General features: G+C 40.1%; 1 protein-coding gene across 2 annotated transcripts in view; it reads left to right on the top strand.

Annotated features, from left to right (window-relative positions):
• The first annotated feature begins 3,700 nt into the window (after window positions 1-3,700).
• The window catches only part of begain (brain-enriched guanylate kinase-associated), a 59,138-nt gene continuing 45,131 nt past the window's right edge, over window positions 3,701-17,707 (top strand). Inside the window, exons 1-2 of one of the 2 annotated variants that reach the window (XM_085258370.1) lie at window positions 3,701-5,494; window positions 10,046-10,077. In XM_085258370.1, coding sequence (XP_085114496.1) covers window positions 3,824-5,494; window positions 10,046-10,077 — 1,703 coding nt within the window. In that variant the 5' untranslated portion in view covers window positions 3,701-3,823. Of the gene's footprint in view, window positions 5,495-10,045; window positions 10,078-10,324; window positions 10,404-17,707 lie in introns of those variants that run through there. The other variant, XM_085258371.1, reaches the window with a different exon arrangement.

Below are 17,707 nucleotides of genomic sequence, written 5' to 3'. Positions count from 1 at the left end.
TTGGTGGGTCTAATGGTGTGTCAGGTAGTCTTTATCCAATCGATCCCTTGCAGCTAGGAGCACACCCGCTCAACTAACACCCTTCCTTGATTTAACTCCATAGGGATTTGTCTCTGCACATATTCTGGATCTCATGTTCAGGTGGTTCTGCGAGTGTTACTGTGACAGTGTCATATACAAGCTTATTGATTCCTTTTACCACAGTTGCCACAATTATCATTCGCAGCTCAGTGGATTCATTTGTCATGTGTCAGGTGTCTGGACATCATTTAGTTCTTTAACACTGTTCTCTTCTACCAAGTTTGGTAATTATTTCAAATTAAGTATTTACTCACACTAGAATAGTGTGAGTAAATACCAAATGTAGGGAAATGTAAGGGAAAATGTGTGAAAGAGTAATTGTTACCTAAACCTCATAACTGGTTATACCATCCTTGGAAGCAAAAACTGTAATCAAGCTTTTGTAATGACTGACAGTCAGTGTTTTACATTACTGCTGAGAAATTTTGGGCCACACTTATTCTGCTGCACAACCTAAATATGCTTGTGGACATGAGATTATCGCCAGACATTTGCTTTTTCTGGATTTCTGGATTTTCTGAGCAGAATCCATGGTTACATCAATTACAGCAAGTCATCCCAGTCCTGAAGCAGCAAAAGCCCATGACATTACCACCATGTTTGACTATTGGTTAGATGTTCTTTTTATATGCTATTGAGAAACAGTGTGGTGGTGGAAACTGTGTTACTGTCGGCTGAAGACAATGAAGAGAAGAAGGAGAAAGTGTAAAGGGGCAACAAGAGAGAAGGAAAGTAGAAGTCTGGAGGTGAGAGTAGGGACTCTAAATGTAGGGACTATGACTGGTAAAGGGAGAGTTGGCTGTTATGATAGAGGGAAGTAAGTTACATATATTGTGTGTGTAGAAGACCAGGTGCAAAGCAAGCAAAGCCAGGAGCACTGAGAGTGGATTCAAGCTATTTTAGGTCATTCAAGATTCTTAAATGGAAAAATATGCAGATTCTTTTTATACTAAATTTGCACAGGCTTTAAATTTTTTACCTTAGGTATATTACCTTAATTTATGGCAAAGTACCACTGTCTCAGCAAAGCTGCAGCAGCAATTTTAGTTTCTATAAGGTGTGAGGACGAATAAAGATAAATTGTATCACAGAAGAGCTGCTATGCATGCTGGGGATGATCCTCTTGGTCTTTAAACAAATTAATTATACCTGCTGTCAGAAAAATTTTAAATCTAATTACTGTCAAACATGTAAAACCCCCTCATCGGTAGGGAGCCTTATAAAAACAAAGATATCCTTTGGATTTCCATTATTTGGTGTTCTCTATGCTACTTCCTCTATCAAGTACCCTTATTTTTAACATTTTATTAGAGAGGGTACAGCTGTTGGAAGGGATGTTTATTTTCAATAGTTCCACCATCTGCCTCTTTAGCTTCACACTCTTCATTTGCAATGAGGCAGTCCTTTTCCTGCTTGGTTGAGCACCCTGTGTGCCATAATAATTCATGCACAGGAGGAAAAACATACCAAGGGGCACTTAAAAACAATATAAAGCAGAAGAGAAAAAATAAGGCAGTGATTTTTGGGGGGGCAGCACGGTGGCACGGTGGTTAGCACTGTTGCCTCACAGCAAGAAGGTCCTGAGTTCAATTCCACCATCAGGCCGGGGTCTTTCTGTGTGGAGTTTGCATGTTCTCCCCGTGTTTGCGTGGGTTCTCTCTGGGTACTCCGGCTTCCTCCCACCGTCCAAAGACATGCAGCTTGTGGGGATAGGATAATTGGATAATCCAAATTGCCACTAGGTGTGAATGTGCAAGCGAATGTGAGTGCGAATGGTTGTCTGTCCCTGTGTGTTAGCCCTGCGACAGACTGGCGCCTGTCCAGGGTGTACCCCACCTTTCACCCTATGACAGCTGGGATAGGCTCCAGCGCCCCCCGCGACCCTGAAAAGGATAAGCGGAAGCAAATGGATGGATGTTTTTTTTACTAGTGTTGTCCTCTTGGACTTTTAGGAAGAGATATGTTTTGATCAAGATTCAAACTATGTATCAGCCCACCAGTAACAAGGCTCTAGGATACCGATATGTTAATGTTCATCTTGGGAATTTATGTTTGAGACCAAACAACAAGTTCTGCGAATGAATTAGAATTGAACTGATGTGAATCAATGAAATTGATTTAGTGTTGCAAGGTTTTGCTTCTAATGTTACATTAATGTCTGGTTTATTTGTTTGTTTGTAAAGCCATCACTTTCAGTAGTTTTATTCTATATAACAAAAGGCTTTTCTATTCAGAGAGCTCTTGCCTAAAGTCTCAGAATCACTTGTCTAAACTTAAACTTACTTTTGATTGACCTACATGGCTTCTGATGTGGTTCCCTTTTTCCAGCATTTACCATAGATTAATTAGGTTGGATCTTAATGCTGAATTCTCTTTCAAATCAAATCACTTTTTATTGTCACATCACATGTGCAGGTACATTGGTACAGCACATGCGAGTGAAATTCTTGTGTGCGAGCTTCACAAGCAACAGAGTTGTGGAAAATACAATAACATAAACAGGCCTACAACCGCAAAGCTCTTTATGTGTCGGTTTATAGGGGCAAGGTTTCACTTGTGCACCAACAATGCTCTTACTATCCCAATCAACACGTAGGATAATACGGATGTTCTACATCACATCATGGTCCCTGGTTTTCTTCCTTGTTTTGAATTCTTAGTTAATGTTACTGGGTTTTTTATTCTAGTGTTTGAAGTTTTGAAGTTAGTTTTCATAGTTTTAGTTTCTCTTTATGCTGTACTGCTTTTGTTAACAGCTTAAAATAAAGCTCGCTTTTCATTACACTCCGTCTGCATTTAGGTCCAGCTTACACATCAATCCTGCATGTGGTCACATTATACAGATTTTATCAGAGTCATATAGATCAGAGACCAAGAGTTTCCTTCTATTTGCTATTGTATGTATTTAGTTCTGTCTCCTTTCTTTCCTGTCTTGCCCATATGTGGTCATACTGGTTTGCAGATTTAGGTCCAACACAAGATCTGTCAAATTATTTGTATTTGTTTTGTACAAGATAAATATACACTAACGAAACTGGAGTAGAAGAATAGAAGTAGTACTTTTAAGTCATTCTAACTAGGGTTTGCTTTCAGCAGGACAACTGATGCTGCTGATCACAACTTTAAAAGCCTAATTTCTGACAGGACAGGTTCCCTCTAATCAAACCTGGAGGCAACAGATGTTCCCACAGAGATGCTCTGTCCTGTGAGACTGACAGAATTAATCATTTCAAGTGTGTCTTTAGTAATGTGTAACAGTCAATGAACCATGAACTTGTACATTCATCTGTACATCACACCATAACAAACACAACAACAATGTGTGACAAATTGATCTGTGTCTGCTTTCCTTGCCTGCTGCACAGAAAGCAGATTTCACATGGTCGCTGTGGTCAATATCACTGACCTGGATATCCAGCTGCTTTCCAACATCATCCATGTCAATACACAAATTCATTATACATGCCCACATACAAACCACTGGTCGCCTGTTGATCTATAATGCTATTTTAAAAAGGAAAAACATAGAATTGATGGAGTTACCATATGGTAATGATTTGGTTGGCATCCAGATGACTATCAGGCCTCTTTGGGATCTCGTTGAATACTGAGCTGGATCAGTGTAAAGTGTGTCACACTGCAACAGCTTGGGTGCACTGTTGGAAGTCAGGACAACTAGGGCAGACAATTAAAACTGGGCAAAGCCAGAGGACAGAAACCAATAGGACTGACTGAGCCTGACATGGTTCATTTATGCGTTTCCATTTCAGATGATGGTCCCAGACTTGAGTCTGTACAGAAAGGATTACCAGAGTCTGTGCAAATTAGAGGAAGGAAGGCAATTTACATGGCTACTTTACGGCGACAGCGTTCCAGAGCAACCTCAACTCGGCAAGATCGTGGTTCCTGCTCTTCTACGGCATCTTGCCCCGTCTTCTCTGGACCCTGCAGTGACCATGAAGAAGAGCCTCAGCTGCGTCGCCAATCCTCTCCTTTACTTAAAGGTTCCTTTTCCAGCCTGCAGGGGTCTGTTTCATGCATGCAAGGATCTTTGTCAAGTCTTGACGAACCTTTGTCTAACTTTCCGAACTCTTTACCCAATCTCAGAGGTTCAGTCTCTCGGATAAAGAGGAGATCACTTGGAAGCCTGGACAACTCCATCGCCAATCCTATTGAGAGAAGTAAAAGCCCTAGTCTACAGAGTGGCAACGGCAGCTCTAGTGATGATGATGGAAGTTGGGATACAAACAGCTGGAGCTCAGTGGCCACCTGCTTACTACGGACTCCTATTAAGCAAGACAGCAATGAACAGTCTTGCAACACTGATCAGGTGTCCTCTGCTGCTGAGGGTGAGGATGAAATCATTTACCAAAATCTTATCATTTCACGTCCTCCTGCTAAATCTGAAAGCAAAAGAGACCATGATCATGAGAATACTTGCACAACACAAAGGAAAGATGCCGGACTCCAAAATATGTCATCATCTTGCAAAAATGCTTCTTCGGTCTTATTCCATCAGTGTGGTGAGAAATCAGAGGACAGGCGCAAGTTCTCACAGTTTCTAAATGAAGTGACTTGCAGGGTCTTAAAATCAAATGGTGGTCCTCTTCAGCAACCGTTCATTTTACGACATAGCGATCTAACTCCTCCACCACCTCCACCAACTCCATCTCGCACACCACTACATTCTGCCTTAACAAATCCACCGCCACCATCGACATCAACAACAAACTTATGGTACAGTCCAACCAGTTCGAACCTTCAGCCGATTAAGGAGTGTGACTCCAAAGATATCACAAGTTCCATCCACCAGTGGAGCAAGACATTACCAAGCTGTAGGATCATAGAGCCGAGAGAAGTCCTAAGGAAAGTAAAAGAAGAGACTCACTCACACCCAGAGCCCAACCAAGAGCTATGTCCAAAGATCCAAGCACAAACCCCTACTGGGAGACATTATCTAGAGACAGACATTGACAGAGTGAGGCAGCTGGATGAACTGGTAGCTAATGGCACCCTTGGGAAAGAGAAAACTGAAAAAGTGCTTGAAGAAGGTATAGGGAGAGTAAAGAAAAGGGAAAACAGGACTCTGTGGGAGAGAAATGGAGGCTTGGGGATGGAAAAAGAGAAGGAGAGGGAAAAGAGAAAAGAAGCCTCCTGGGAGAGAGACAGAGGAGGTGAGAAAAGGAGGGAAAGGGACAGAAAAAGAGAAAAGCTTTGCTGGGAAAAAGTTAGATGGTCAGAAAGAGGGCGGGAGAAGGAGAAAAAAGTTATTCCTACCTGTTATGAGTCACCTTATCCTCATCTGGCTGCCAGTGGACGGAACAACCCCTGCCCTGTCTTCAGCTGGCCGGAGCAGCAGTTTCCAAGAATGTCCTACAGGTCTACCTCATTGCCCAGACCTCTAAATGTTGCTGTGAGTACATTACACTACACTTAATTGTTCGTTTGGTGGTTTGGTTTAAAAATACATATACATAGAACAGAGATCATCTAATGTATGTGTTGGAGTTGAAGTTATTTCCTGAATTAATCAGATTTGATTTCCAACATGTGAGGTGTCCCTCAACACCTCCGTTGGCCATGTCTGCAAACCACCATCTGCTTTTATTAATATGCAATAATGTTCCAGCTGCTGTTTTTGATATGGTATTGAACAGGGTTGCTTTAGCCAAGAATTTATCACCATTTCAAGAGGTATAGTCCAGCAGGAAGTAATTAGCACTATGTCAGTTATGAATAACTACTTCCTGGAAAGCCTGCGTTCTTTAAACTGTGAACAGCTTATGTGAAAACTGCAGAGGATTTTTGCAGTTTGATTTTCAACACAGCGGATCAAAATGAGGACTGCAGATACACATCCCACATACTTTGAATTTTATTACATGATAGACAGTTATTACATCATGCACAGTAACTTTATTTTGCGCTATTGTGAAGATAATTGTCGTGATCATTCTAAGAAATGATCAGTTTGTGTCATGTTTTCTCCTGCAGTAAGAGTAAATGCAGATTGCTGGAAATGAGAAGCCAAATGAATAAGATTACACAAGCCTCTGATGAATTCACTCAGTCTTTATTCAAGGCTTTGATATAGTGTATTGCATCACATTCGTCTTTGTTAGCTGAATATTACTCTTCTCAGACTTATTATGTAGATGTGACTCATTTATGTTTGCTGTTTTGCTTAATTGCATCTGACACATGACCCACTTGCCATACAAAACTAAATCTGAAAACATGATTATTCATTAGCGAGAATCTGAATTATTCTGTGCTGTATATGCACAGGAATGCATGCACATAACATACAGATAGCTCCATAAGTATTTGGACATTTGCTATCCATCTTTTGAATGTTTGTAGGGCAAAAAGATGTCGATGCATTTAAATGAAAAGTAAAATAGACCACAGCAATGCTTTGAGAATACCCTGGCCATTGAAAATGTGCATTTACCAAGAAAAGATTTGTTCAAACTGCAGCTCATGTTATGATTTTCAGTCTATGATTGAAAAGAATAGGTATAAGCATTTGAACAATTACACAAATTCTGTAGTTTTTGCCTCCATACTCCATCACAGGGGATTTAAAGTCACTGGGGATATGAAGAGCTTTATCAAAAGTATTGCATCAACAATCTAGGAGTTACAGTGCCCTATTTTCAGAGGCTTAAAAATAATTGGTCAGTTGAGAAGGTAGTTTCGAGGCCTATTTTCTTGTTGTTCTATGACACATTAAGCAGACAAAATATCTGGAATCAATTTCAAGTGTTGAACTTGTATTTTCCAGCTTTTTACTGAAATTCTCAAAATGAGGTCCAAAAAGTTGATGCAAGTGAAGGAGGCCATCATTAGACTGGGGAAAAAATAAAATAAAATAAACCTATCAGAAAGATAGCAAAAACATCAGGTGTAATCAAACAAACAGCATTTGGCAACACCAAAAGACCAGAGAGACCACAGAAAACAACTAAAGTGGATGAAAAAGTCCAGTCAAGAACATTTTAAACAGATAGGCATATCTGTTGTGGTATAAGCTAAACATGTAGTATACCTCCTTCTTTGCTATACTATGGGTTTTACTTGGATGTTTCTACTTTTTCTGGTCCCTAAAGTCTACATGAAGAGATGTCTTCATGAATGGAAGGTGCAAACCACTGGTTACACACAAGAGCAAGCAGGTCAGATTACACTTTGGCAGAAAAAACATCTGACAGGGCCTCAACAGTCCTAAAAAAAAATAATTTGGAACAGATGAAACCAAGATGAAACTGCACTAAAATGATGAGAAGAAAAAAGAAGGGAAAAGAAGAGAAACAGCTTGTGATTCGAAGCATACACCATCATCTGCGATAGCATGGGCATGTAGGTCAGTGGAGCCAGGTCACTAGTGTTTATTGATGATGTGATTGCTGGTAGAGGTAGCAGGATGTATTCTGAAGTGTTGGGCTGTGCTCTGCTTAGATTTAGCCAAATGCCGTAAAACTGATCAGACAGACCTTCGCACTACAAATGGATAATAACCCAAAGCTGTTGTACTAATACCCTGCTGCTAAATGGGTGAACTTTGACCAACGTCCAACAGTAAGGAGGAAGATAAATGTTTGGGATGTCGCTTTCTGACTAGAACTTATTCACTGGATGTCAGCTCCCTAGCAACTGTTCAGCCGATGAGTGGGTGTATGTATTAAAAGGAATACATTTGGCAAAAAGAGAGAAAACTGCTGTATGGCAGCTTTTCACAGTTAGTGGCTTGCAAGTGTAGAGATGAGGTGGGCGCTTCTTTCAAGGTAGGAGAAAAAGAAGGAGAAGTGTCCTCTGCAGTCTGGAGGGCAAGGCTGAAATACATCTATTACAAAATATGTGATGAGCTGAGATAAACTGAGAACTTGTAATTGAGACATAGTGAAGTTATAAATTATCAGTCAGCAGCGGAATGCATCCTAACAATACAAGAGTATACCTGTGAAATACAGCAGTAATTAAACATGAAGCAAGTATGTGGGCTATGTATGTATGTGTGTGTTTCGATAAAATCATCACCTAGTAAATGCAAGCATGGCGTCCTGTGAATGACCTTCATATTGGGATGAGAATAGCAGATTTACTGTTAAATGCTGTAGGAGCAGTGATTCAAAAAAGTGTCATGAAAATAATGCTGAAAAATATCCACAATGGTATCAGAAATAATTCTAAGAAGAAATCCTAACGATTACAAAGTTTTTAAAAAATACTAATTAATATTTTTTATGATAAAAGTTTTATCAAATGGTAATGTGAAATGCAAGATGGCTTCAAATCCAGGGGGCCTTCTGTGTGGAGTCTGCATATTCCCCCTGTGTCTGGGTACTCAGACATCCTCCTACAGTCCAAAGACATGCATGGAGTTGGGCTAACTGGTAATTCTAAATTGCCCATAGGTGTAAATGTAAGAGTGAATGCTTGTTTGCCTCTGTGTGTGAGCCCTGGCGGCATGTCCAGTGTGTACCTGTCTCTCACACTATGACAACTGGGATAAGCTCCAGACCCCCCATGACGATGAATTGGAAATCAGAAGAAAATGGATATTTAGCTGCCCAAGCTATGTACAAAATAAATGACAAATAGTGTTTGTCAAGTCAGTACTTTTTAATATATGTCTGCTTTTTGTCTCCATTCTATCATCATTTAGCAAAAGTGAGTTAAAGGTTAATATTTTACCTTTTTCACTGAATGAAAGTAAATCCATGTGAGCTGATTATCATTCAGTGATGCCTTGCAGGAATGCCAATTCTATCCTCCTCCCCCTCTCTCTAGGCTTGCCCTCTCCACACAGAGGGATGCTGGGATGGAAGGATGGACGTGGAGGTGGGGGGTGGGGGGATTACTGAGCGTTGTCTCATTCAGTAGCTGTATGAGTCATCCTGCTGTATCATTCGCACTGTTTGTAACACCCACGCAACTGCGTGAAGCCCGGCTTCCACACACTCACCAATACGCACTGCAATCTTGTAGTCCGTATGTTGAAGCTGTGCACCTGTGACATTTAATATACCTTGCTAAATCCTCACCAATGAGACTGACGTGAACCTGAAAACATACCAACCTACTACAGCACCAAAACAATGCGTGACTTTGTGGCCACTGTAAAGTTCATGAAGAAGATGGTGAAATTGGGAGTTTTTTATGGCCATGCATGTAACTTGTAACTGCATTAAAATAATTCAATGTAAATTCTTGTGAAATCCTTATTATTTACAATCTATATGCAAGCTATGACCAGTCTATTTATTTGCATTCATGTGTAGATATGACAGAGCAGCACTGAGTATGCTCAGTACTGAGTATAATATAGCTAGCCATCAGTTAGCTTATGTTATAAACACTAAACAGCGTTAGCAACCTGAAGCGACTAACTTCCACATAACAAAGTGTGGTCCTTTTTTTCTACAGATTCTTGCATATCGAAATAAAATACGAAGCGCTCAGCAGTGAGCTTCATGTTAGGCAGATTTTTGTGTTCCCTAAGGTAGCAATATCTTCATTCTTCAAAACAAGAGAGTGGTATCAAGAAAGAAATCTAAGAAGAGTACTTCATTCTTTTAGACTTAATTTGCAACATTTTTAGTTTTGTTTACCATTTTACTTTTTTGTACTTTCCTCCTAGCAACTACAGTCTGCAAGTCTGCCTCTCACCCTCGGGCACTTTCTCTCCCTTTCTGCAGCACACAGCATTTTTCTTTTGCACTGTTAATCTGTCATTTCTTGCTCTGCCTCTCTCCTCCTTTCACTTAATGTTCTCAGAACTGATACAGTGTGTGAGAGTGAGGAAATAATGGATATATTTGTTTGCCGAGACACAGCCACTCTGAGAGCTCGTTAAACACCAGATAAGAGGTATTCCACGGCGTGCAGTGGCAGCGGCGGCGCCAGATAAATCTGCTTGATAAATATATCTAATCATTTCACCCGCTTCTCTTCCTACCAGGAATCTGATGGCGAGACGCAGCATAACACAAGGTTGGCTACTTTCACTTTTACTTCCTCTCCTCCCAGCAGTTACACCTTCAGCCACACCTCTCCTCTCTCTCTCTCTCTTCCCTCTTCTCTCCATCACTCCCCTAACCCCTCCTCTTCCAGAACACCTCCTCCTGCTCCATTCAGTTCACAGCTCCCTCTCTCATTTTCTCTCTCTCCCCTCTCTCTCTCTCTCTCTGCCTACCAGCCCTGTCTCCAGTCAGAATTAGGGGAGTCTTTTTCTAAATGCATGCAGCTCTGAGGGGATGCACAGGCACATGAAAGTAGTGATTTTATCTGCTGAAAATGAGGCAAATGGCATATAAACGGTAAGGCAAGGAAGCGAAGAAGTGCATGCCTGGTTTCATTAGTGGCGCTGAGATAAGTGTGTGTAGTTGCTTTGCTGCACTTGTGAAAGTAATGATTGTTGTGAGGGCTCTTCTGTAGCTGTTGTGCCTCTCTGTTCATGTGTTGCATATTCTGAGCGCTTTGAGAAAGCGCTGGGTAGACTGCTCTGCATTCAACAGTACACTATGTTTGGAGAATGTGACTACATGTTGTGCAGCATACTGGAGTAAAATCTGAAGGTTTTTTTTACTGGAAGTCACTGCATGTAAGTTAGGTTGGTCATGATCGTTTGGTCAAGTTGAACTAAACTGGTGTAACTGGTGTTGTTGCTTAGGGGTTATTATTGTCGTCTGGATTTTAGTGGTATGAGAATAATGAGTTACCACGTTTTTTTTCATAGCCCTCAATTTACTCCCATAATATTTCACTGAGCAAGAAGATACCACAGAGAGGCTATTACAGCCCATCATGAGAAAGAAAGTTGCTCTCATTAAGCCAAACTCCTCACCTTGCATTTGATGAGTTGAGAAAAGACGTGATAGATGGGTGTGATCACTTTGAATTTCAGTGAGGAAATCCTAAAGCCTTTAGTGATGCATTGCCTTTAGGTGGCTCTATAATCAGCATGTCAGCATAACATGATCATAACATCTAGAAGTTAATTGCTTTCACCTCCGGTCTTAACCTCCTGCTAGTGAGGAACCATTGATTTTGGAGATGATCCCTACTTCCTGTTACATAATTAAAGCAAACAGAACCTTGGATAAAGTGCAGTCTAGAGGGAAACTTTGAGTCTTTGAAGTGAGTTTCAAACCTCCTGTACAGTGGAGAGAGCTTTAATTAATGTGGTGCAAAAACAAAGGAAGAGTGAACAATGTGCGCTAACCTTCTGACACTTTAAGCTATATTAACTCGTAATTAGTTGGAAGATGGCACTTTGTATTTGCAAATGGTATGGCTGTGGAATGGTGCTGCACATTTATCCAATATTCCTTGTCAATATGCAATCTATGTCAATCACAGTGATGTAATTTACACACTTTTGCATATCCTAAATGTCTTTTTTGATTGTGTTTAATACTGAATGTGTACGCGCCATTTAACTTCAATATTTACTGTAAAATATTCTCAAAATGCAGTAACACAGTATGCTGGCAGACAAATAAATGAATAATTAACCAGGCAGCTAGGTATCTTTCTACTTGGAAAACCGAGGAAACAAGTCTGGTTTCCCCTTTTCCAAGGATCCTATAAAATATCATAACATGCTTCTTTCAATCCTTTTCACTGTATTTAACTAACTGTAGTTTTTGCACACAGATATCCTGTTGGTGCGTTGGGACCAAAATTATTTCATTGCATTTCTTTTATTCATTTATTATTATTATTATTATTATTTTAAATTATTAATCATCTCAGTTGGATTTAGAAAAAAGATCATTCAATAGCTGATACTTTTTTTCAGAGCTCAGTTATCTTGGTTGCCAGGATGGTGTGTCAGGCATAAAATATCCTTGCTAATATACTTACCACTAATTTTCAAAGTCGTGCTTACTGTGACATAAATGTGCGAATTTGTGTCCAGGAAAAATGAACATTATTAGATTTTCTTTGCTATTTTACCATGTGATAGGCTGGTATGACCAGAGATGGGGAAATGTCCCTTGTCCATGCAAGCAAATTATGCTAATCATAATATATATGGCCAATATATAAGGTTTCAAATAATAATGTATGGATATGTGCAGGTAATCCCTGTTAATCAAAACCTCAGGCTTCAGACTGCTCCAAGAGCTCAGTTTCCAACTATTGATTTTCTACTCTTGGCTCTGAATACTGTGAAAAAGAAATCTTGAATATGGTCATCTCAGGCTGATGCTCTGACTGTGAAAAAACAGTCCCATACACGTGCTGTTGAAAATTTCCAATAGTGAGGGTCAGTCAGTAGAAAGTTAAATGGAGAGAATATAAAAATGATTGGTTCAAATATAGTATGAACTAATGGGCTCGGTGTAAGATAAATGTGTTTTGGTTTTTAACTGCCAATCATGCAAAGCTACTCTAAATCTTGTGCAGTACAAGAATAAAAATATGCAATTGGAAATTAACATAATAGGTCCACTTTAAATGAGTCCAAAGATGAAAATTAATAAGTGCTGAAGTCTGTCCAAACAAACCATCAGCTCCACCAACCCCTGCAGCACAACGAGCTCTGCTCCTCCTCAGTTTTCTGAAATGATTCTTGTCATAGATAATAAGCCAAAGCTTACCACCAAAGGCTGTTTTGTACTTCACATGCAAGCTGAGTTAAATCAATGCCAATAAAATTGAGATCATTGTGCACCGACTGTCACGGTCTGGCTGGCAGATCGTGGGGAGATGGGGAAATAGGACCCAAACGCTGGACTTAATGGAATGAACAGTGGGTTTATTTACAGTGAGGTAATTGTACACCACACATTGAATCTCCAAAAGTGCTCCCTCGACTCCCGTGACGTGTCTTCTCCCAAGTGCTGGTATCCCGTGCTCTCTGCCCCTGTGCCTTCACACACCCCGTGTGTCTTGCAGTCCTGTGTTCCGCTGTCCTCCTGGGGAAAAACACAGACATAGCCGTTATGGCACCAACTCCGGCAGGCATACACTTTAACAACACTAGAAACACTGACATGGAGTCTAACTCAACGATCCTGCGCCGGAGGAAGCTCCATCGCTCTGTTAAGTAGCTCCCCCGACGATCCTGATCAGAAGCAGGTGTGTGGTAAGCTAGGCGTGACCAGCAGCTGGCAGGGCCACACCCATCAGGCCTGCAGGTGGCTGTCCTTCATCCTCCAGCCTCACACACATACACACACCAGCATTGAACACAAGAACACAGTGCAGCAAACATACATCCAATACACTAATAACAATAAAGGTCCACACTGTTCACGAACCCCGAGTCCCCGGAATCGGGTCCGTGACACCGACAAACCCTTTCAAAGTCACGGTCTCCATATGAAAGAGCGCACTAAGAGACTACTAGCCAAATAAAAGCCAGTTTTTATGAGATTTAAAGTAAATAATTGAAACCTTGTGAAAAGTCTTGTATTTTGCATGTTGTGTACGTGCATAGTAGATTGCAAGCACTGCTATTATCTGATTTTCAGATTTTTCATAAGCTCTTTACAAAGTGATTTGAAGACGAAATCTGAATTTTCCTACTTTCTGACTGTAATACAAATATCACTATCAAACTAAAATTGAAAGCTGAAAATAGTGAGCACATTGCATACTGTAAAAGCGACTGTGTGCCAGTTAAGTCAAAAAATAACTGCTTACTGACAGATGAAAAGGTTACAGCTTTATAACTTTTTTTCTCTCTTTTCTGGTCTCAAAATAACAAAATTCTTGTCCCCGTTCAATCTTTCAAAGAATTCAGTGAGTTTTCATTAATCCGAGGGTAACGGAAGTATCTTTGTGAACTTAAAATTGCAGTCAGCGCTTGCTGAGATTGAATAAAGCAAGGACAGGAAAGGGATTGAAAAGCAGCCAAAGAATAGAGGGCAACTGCTGCATTAGTCCAACTCCTACTTTAGTTTTCCACTAATGTTTCATCTTCCCTTTATCAGATGCATCAATCCGTGATCCACTTTTCCACCACCATCAGCTTCTTAACGACATCAATCGCCTGCTCTGCTTCACTTAGACTTTTAGGAATATGCCTGAAGAAGCTTTGTTTGTTCATCTCTCATCTCTTCCTAAGCACGTAGCTTCCAAAGGCAGATGCTATACAAAGTCTCCCTTCAGGTTAGCCTGGAGCAGTTTACCACCTCTCTGCTCTCTCATTCTTCTGTCTAATTATTTCCAAGACCATGAGCTCTGGGAATCATGCAGGAGCCGTTTGTTAGGGTCCACTACTGTAGCATGTGGAGCTGGGCGATGTGGAATCTACTTTGGAGCGTTCTCAAGGGTTTGGCTCTGTCTTCGAGCGTGCACATGTACCCATATTCTTTGATTTAGACCGCTGTGCATCACATGTCTAACTCTTAAGATGCCTTCTCCCTTTGACGTCCCACCTCACCACCCTCATCGCTCCCTGGACATCTGGAGATATGCCTGTCTGCTGCTGGCGTTTATACAGCTCCGTAAAAGCCAACAGGACAGGGTCAGCTGAGCAACATAAGCCTCTGGTGCACATACACATAGAGTAGACCTCAAGTCTCTCAAAAGCACAAAGTCCATGTACTGTATGTCAAAAGAGTGGGATGCGTGGCATTTTAATGTGACCGATAAAATACAGAAGATAAAGGTCTTCAACTCAAAGGTTTTAACTCAAGCTTACTGCCCCTACTTGCTTGTGTGTTCTCATTAATGCATTAGCTTCAGTCCTGATCTTTCTGGTTCAGTGTCGTGGTTCTGACGCTCTTGCTGTATAAACAATAATTTGTTGACACGCTCTTGGCAGTGTGTTGAGCTTAATAATAGAAGCGGCTTTTTCCTCTTAAAAGAGGCTTTATGTCAAACAAATATACAGCTCTGTTTCTAGCTACATGTTGAACAAACTGCGCACCTATTGCACCCATTACACCTCAGTAAATATTTCATTGCACCCTGGAGGGCTGTGCACATGCTGCTGTATGTTCGGCCCACATGCGCATAATCACTCTGAGCCCCGGTGGCCTCCTGTGGTTTAATGCATGGTGGATTTCCAGATGTCCAATCTGGACGTGATGATAAAAAAGAAAAGGCTTTAAGGTGAAAAGAACAGGATTCTTTTTTCAAAGACAAAATGTGGCCATTGTAGAGCTTTGTGGTCTGCAGCGCTGAGCTGTCCTACAGTACGACGTTACGCTGTACTCTACAGAAGGGAATGTAGGGCTTTAGTCAGAGATTAGAGTTAAACCTATAAAGTCAGTTATCACTGGATTTATATCAGTAAGTTTGGTAAATCTGATGTCTGTGGAAAAAGAAATTAATAGTTTCCTCTATTAACTATAATATTAGGGATTTATATAGTTATAAATGTCAACAAAAAACCTATATATGGGCTCTTAAAGTGGTTATAATTAATATTGCATTAACAATGTATGACATGACTCATATGTCAATGAACCTGCAGAGAATTGTGCACTTCCTCTGTGCAGTTTTACTATGTGCTTAAGTTTATCGTTTCCATTTTATGGCTTGTTTGTAGTTACAGCAGACAGTTTTTTAAATGCATTAAGATGCGATAAAATAACACATAAGAGGAGTGTTTAAAAGCTACAGTACACGGCAAAATATTACCATCAGCTGTCAGTTGGTAGAAACCAAAAACAGCAAAAAAGAGAGAGCATCACATTTAAATTCGGTAGGTGTAAATGTATGCTAACGTCGCTAACACAGCAGCTTTAAATGCAATAATATGTCAGTGTGTTGAATGAATATTGAAGTCACGCTGTATTTTGTATGAACCCACATACGGGGAAAACACAAACAAGAGCAGAAGCTTAACCGAAGCAAACATTAACAGAAACTGTAGCAGCACAGCGAGGCTTCACTTAGGCACAGTGATGTCTTCAGTTAAAAGCTGCTAGTGTGCTAACATTCCCACGGTGCCAAAATGCAGATGTTTTTCAGAAATAATGTTTACCTTGTTTACAACTTGGTGCATTAGCATTCTGTTGTATATTTTAGTAAGTAACTGCAGGAAGCTCAACATTAGTGAAGAGGAAGATGGCTGCACTTGCTGACATGACATATTTTCACATATACAGTATGACTGTTGCTAAGTTGCTTAAAGTCCTATGTTAAGTTAAAATGAAATATTCCGAGGAATGCTAGAAATAGAATACACAAGGAGTTATAAAGTTTGACGGGTAGGAAGGAGCTTCTGTGATGTTCTTTGGTGGGTTTTTGCTAGCACAAGATGGAAAGGGTTTGAAGGTCTGACCAATACTGATCGTGCATCGAGTACAAAACTTGGACGGCATTGGGCTTGTGATCCACGCTACCACATATCTACATATTCTCCAAATACCCTATTCTTCTCCATCTAGATAAGCTTTGTCACTCTTAGAATATTTTTACGAGGTCTGTTTGCCTATAATTTGGTAAAAGACGCTTCACTCAGTCCTTGGGGCTTCTGCAGACACAGAATCATTACAGACTTGCAAGAAACTCAACTCTTAATTACCTTTGAGATATGAGGCCTAGTGGCAGGAGGCCTGCTTAAGACAGAAATATCTCTTGCAAGCGAGTTTGTGAAAGAGTAGTAGTAATGATAATAGTGGTATTTGTAAAACATTTTTTATTTGTTACTTAACGCCTTAAAGCCTAAAAGAACTTGACTTTCTGTTGCACTAAAATACACAGTAAAGGGCTTCAATGTATTAATTACAGCTCACCTGAGGAGAACAATGATGTTCATAATTTTGTGGGATTTGCTCTAATCCTGGTTGAGATGTTATAGTCTTCATTTAACTATTACATTTGACTAATTAACTACTACAGTTTAAACATTTACAAAAAACAGAAAAACCAAAAACTATTAATTCCCAAGTAGTAAAGAAAACACGAATATTACAGTATATATTAGAGCTTTAAAATGCTTCTTATTATACTTCTTGTCCTCTGCCAGGCTGGGAGCACAGGTATGTCACGACTGGGTTGTCATGGCAACCTCAGCAAAGACTGAACTCCTCTTTCACATAATTTTAACAATGGAGATCAATTGAATCGGTCTATATGCGAAACACACAAACATAGCATATGGATTGTATTAATCTTCTTCTTATTATACTACTCTCTTTCTCGCTATCTCCCCCCCTCTCTCCTCCTGACTCTTGTTGCTTGCTTTAAGGGTTATGAAGGGGTGAAGAGCACAATGAGCTATTGGCCTACAGCATTGTGTAGTTGTAGAGCTTTGTATTGTATATTTATTGCAGGAAACACAGAAACAGAGACAGAGGGGAGACTTTGTAGATACATACAGATAAAACAATATAAATCATTGAATGTTCATAAACTAGATTCATGTCACCACTATTTTTTTGTCCTATTTTTCCTATTGTTTTTTTTTCTGTCAGACAGTTACTGAAAAAAAAACATTTTAAAGAGCTCTCACAATTCTGCTGGAGGCTTGAAAGGAAATTAAATTTAGAAGTGCTCGAGTTGTTTTTCCCGATGAGAGTAAACATCATTGGAATTATAGGTGACTTGAACTTCATTTGACCTGATGGATCTGGATGCTATTACTTTGTCCGGGTTGCTGCCCAGAAGCTTTTGTAGCAAATAGGTTTTTTGTTGGTCTTGCTATATTCTTTGG

The sequence above is a fragment of the Mchenga conophoros genome, linkage group LG19, assembly GCF_057382185.1.
Source record: "Mchenga conophoros isolate Kocher_MC1m ecotype Shallow Benthic linkage group LG19, M_conophoros_male_GT1.1, whole genome shotgun sequence".
In the NCBI taxonomy this organism is placed as follows: domain Eukaryota; kingdom Metazoa; phylum Chordata; class Actinopteri; order Cichliformes; family Cichlidae; genus Mchenga; species Mchenga conophoros.
This window is presented reverse-complemented; position numbering and strand designations above follow the sequence as displayed.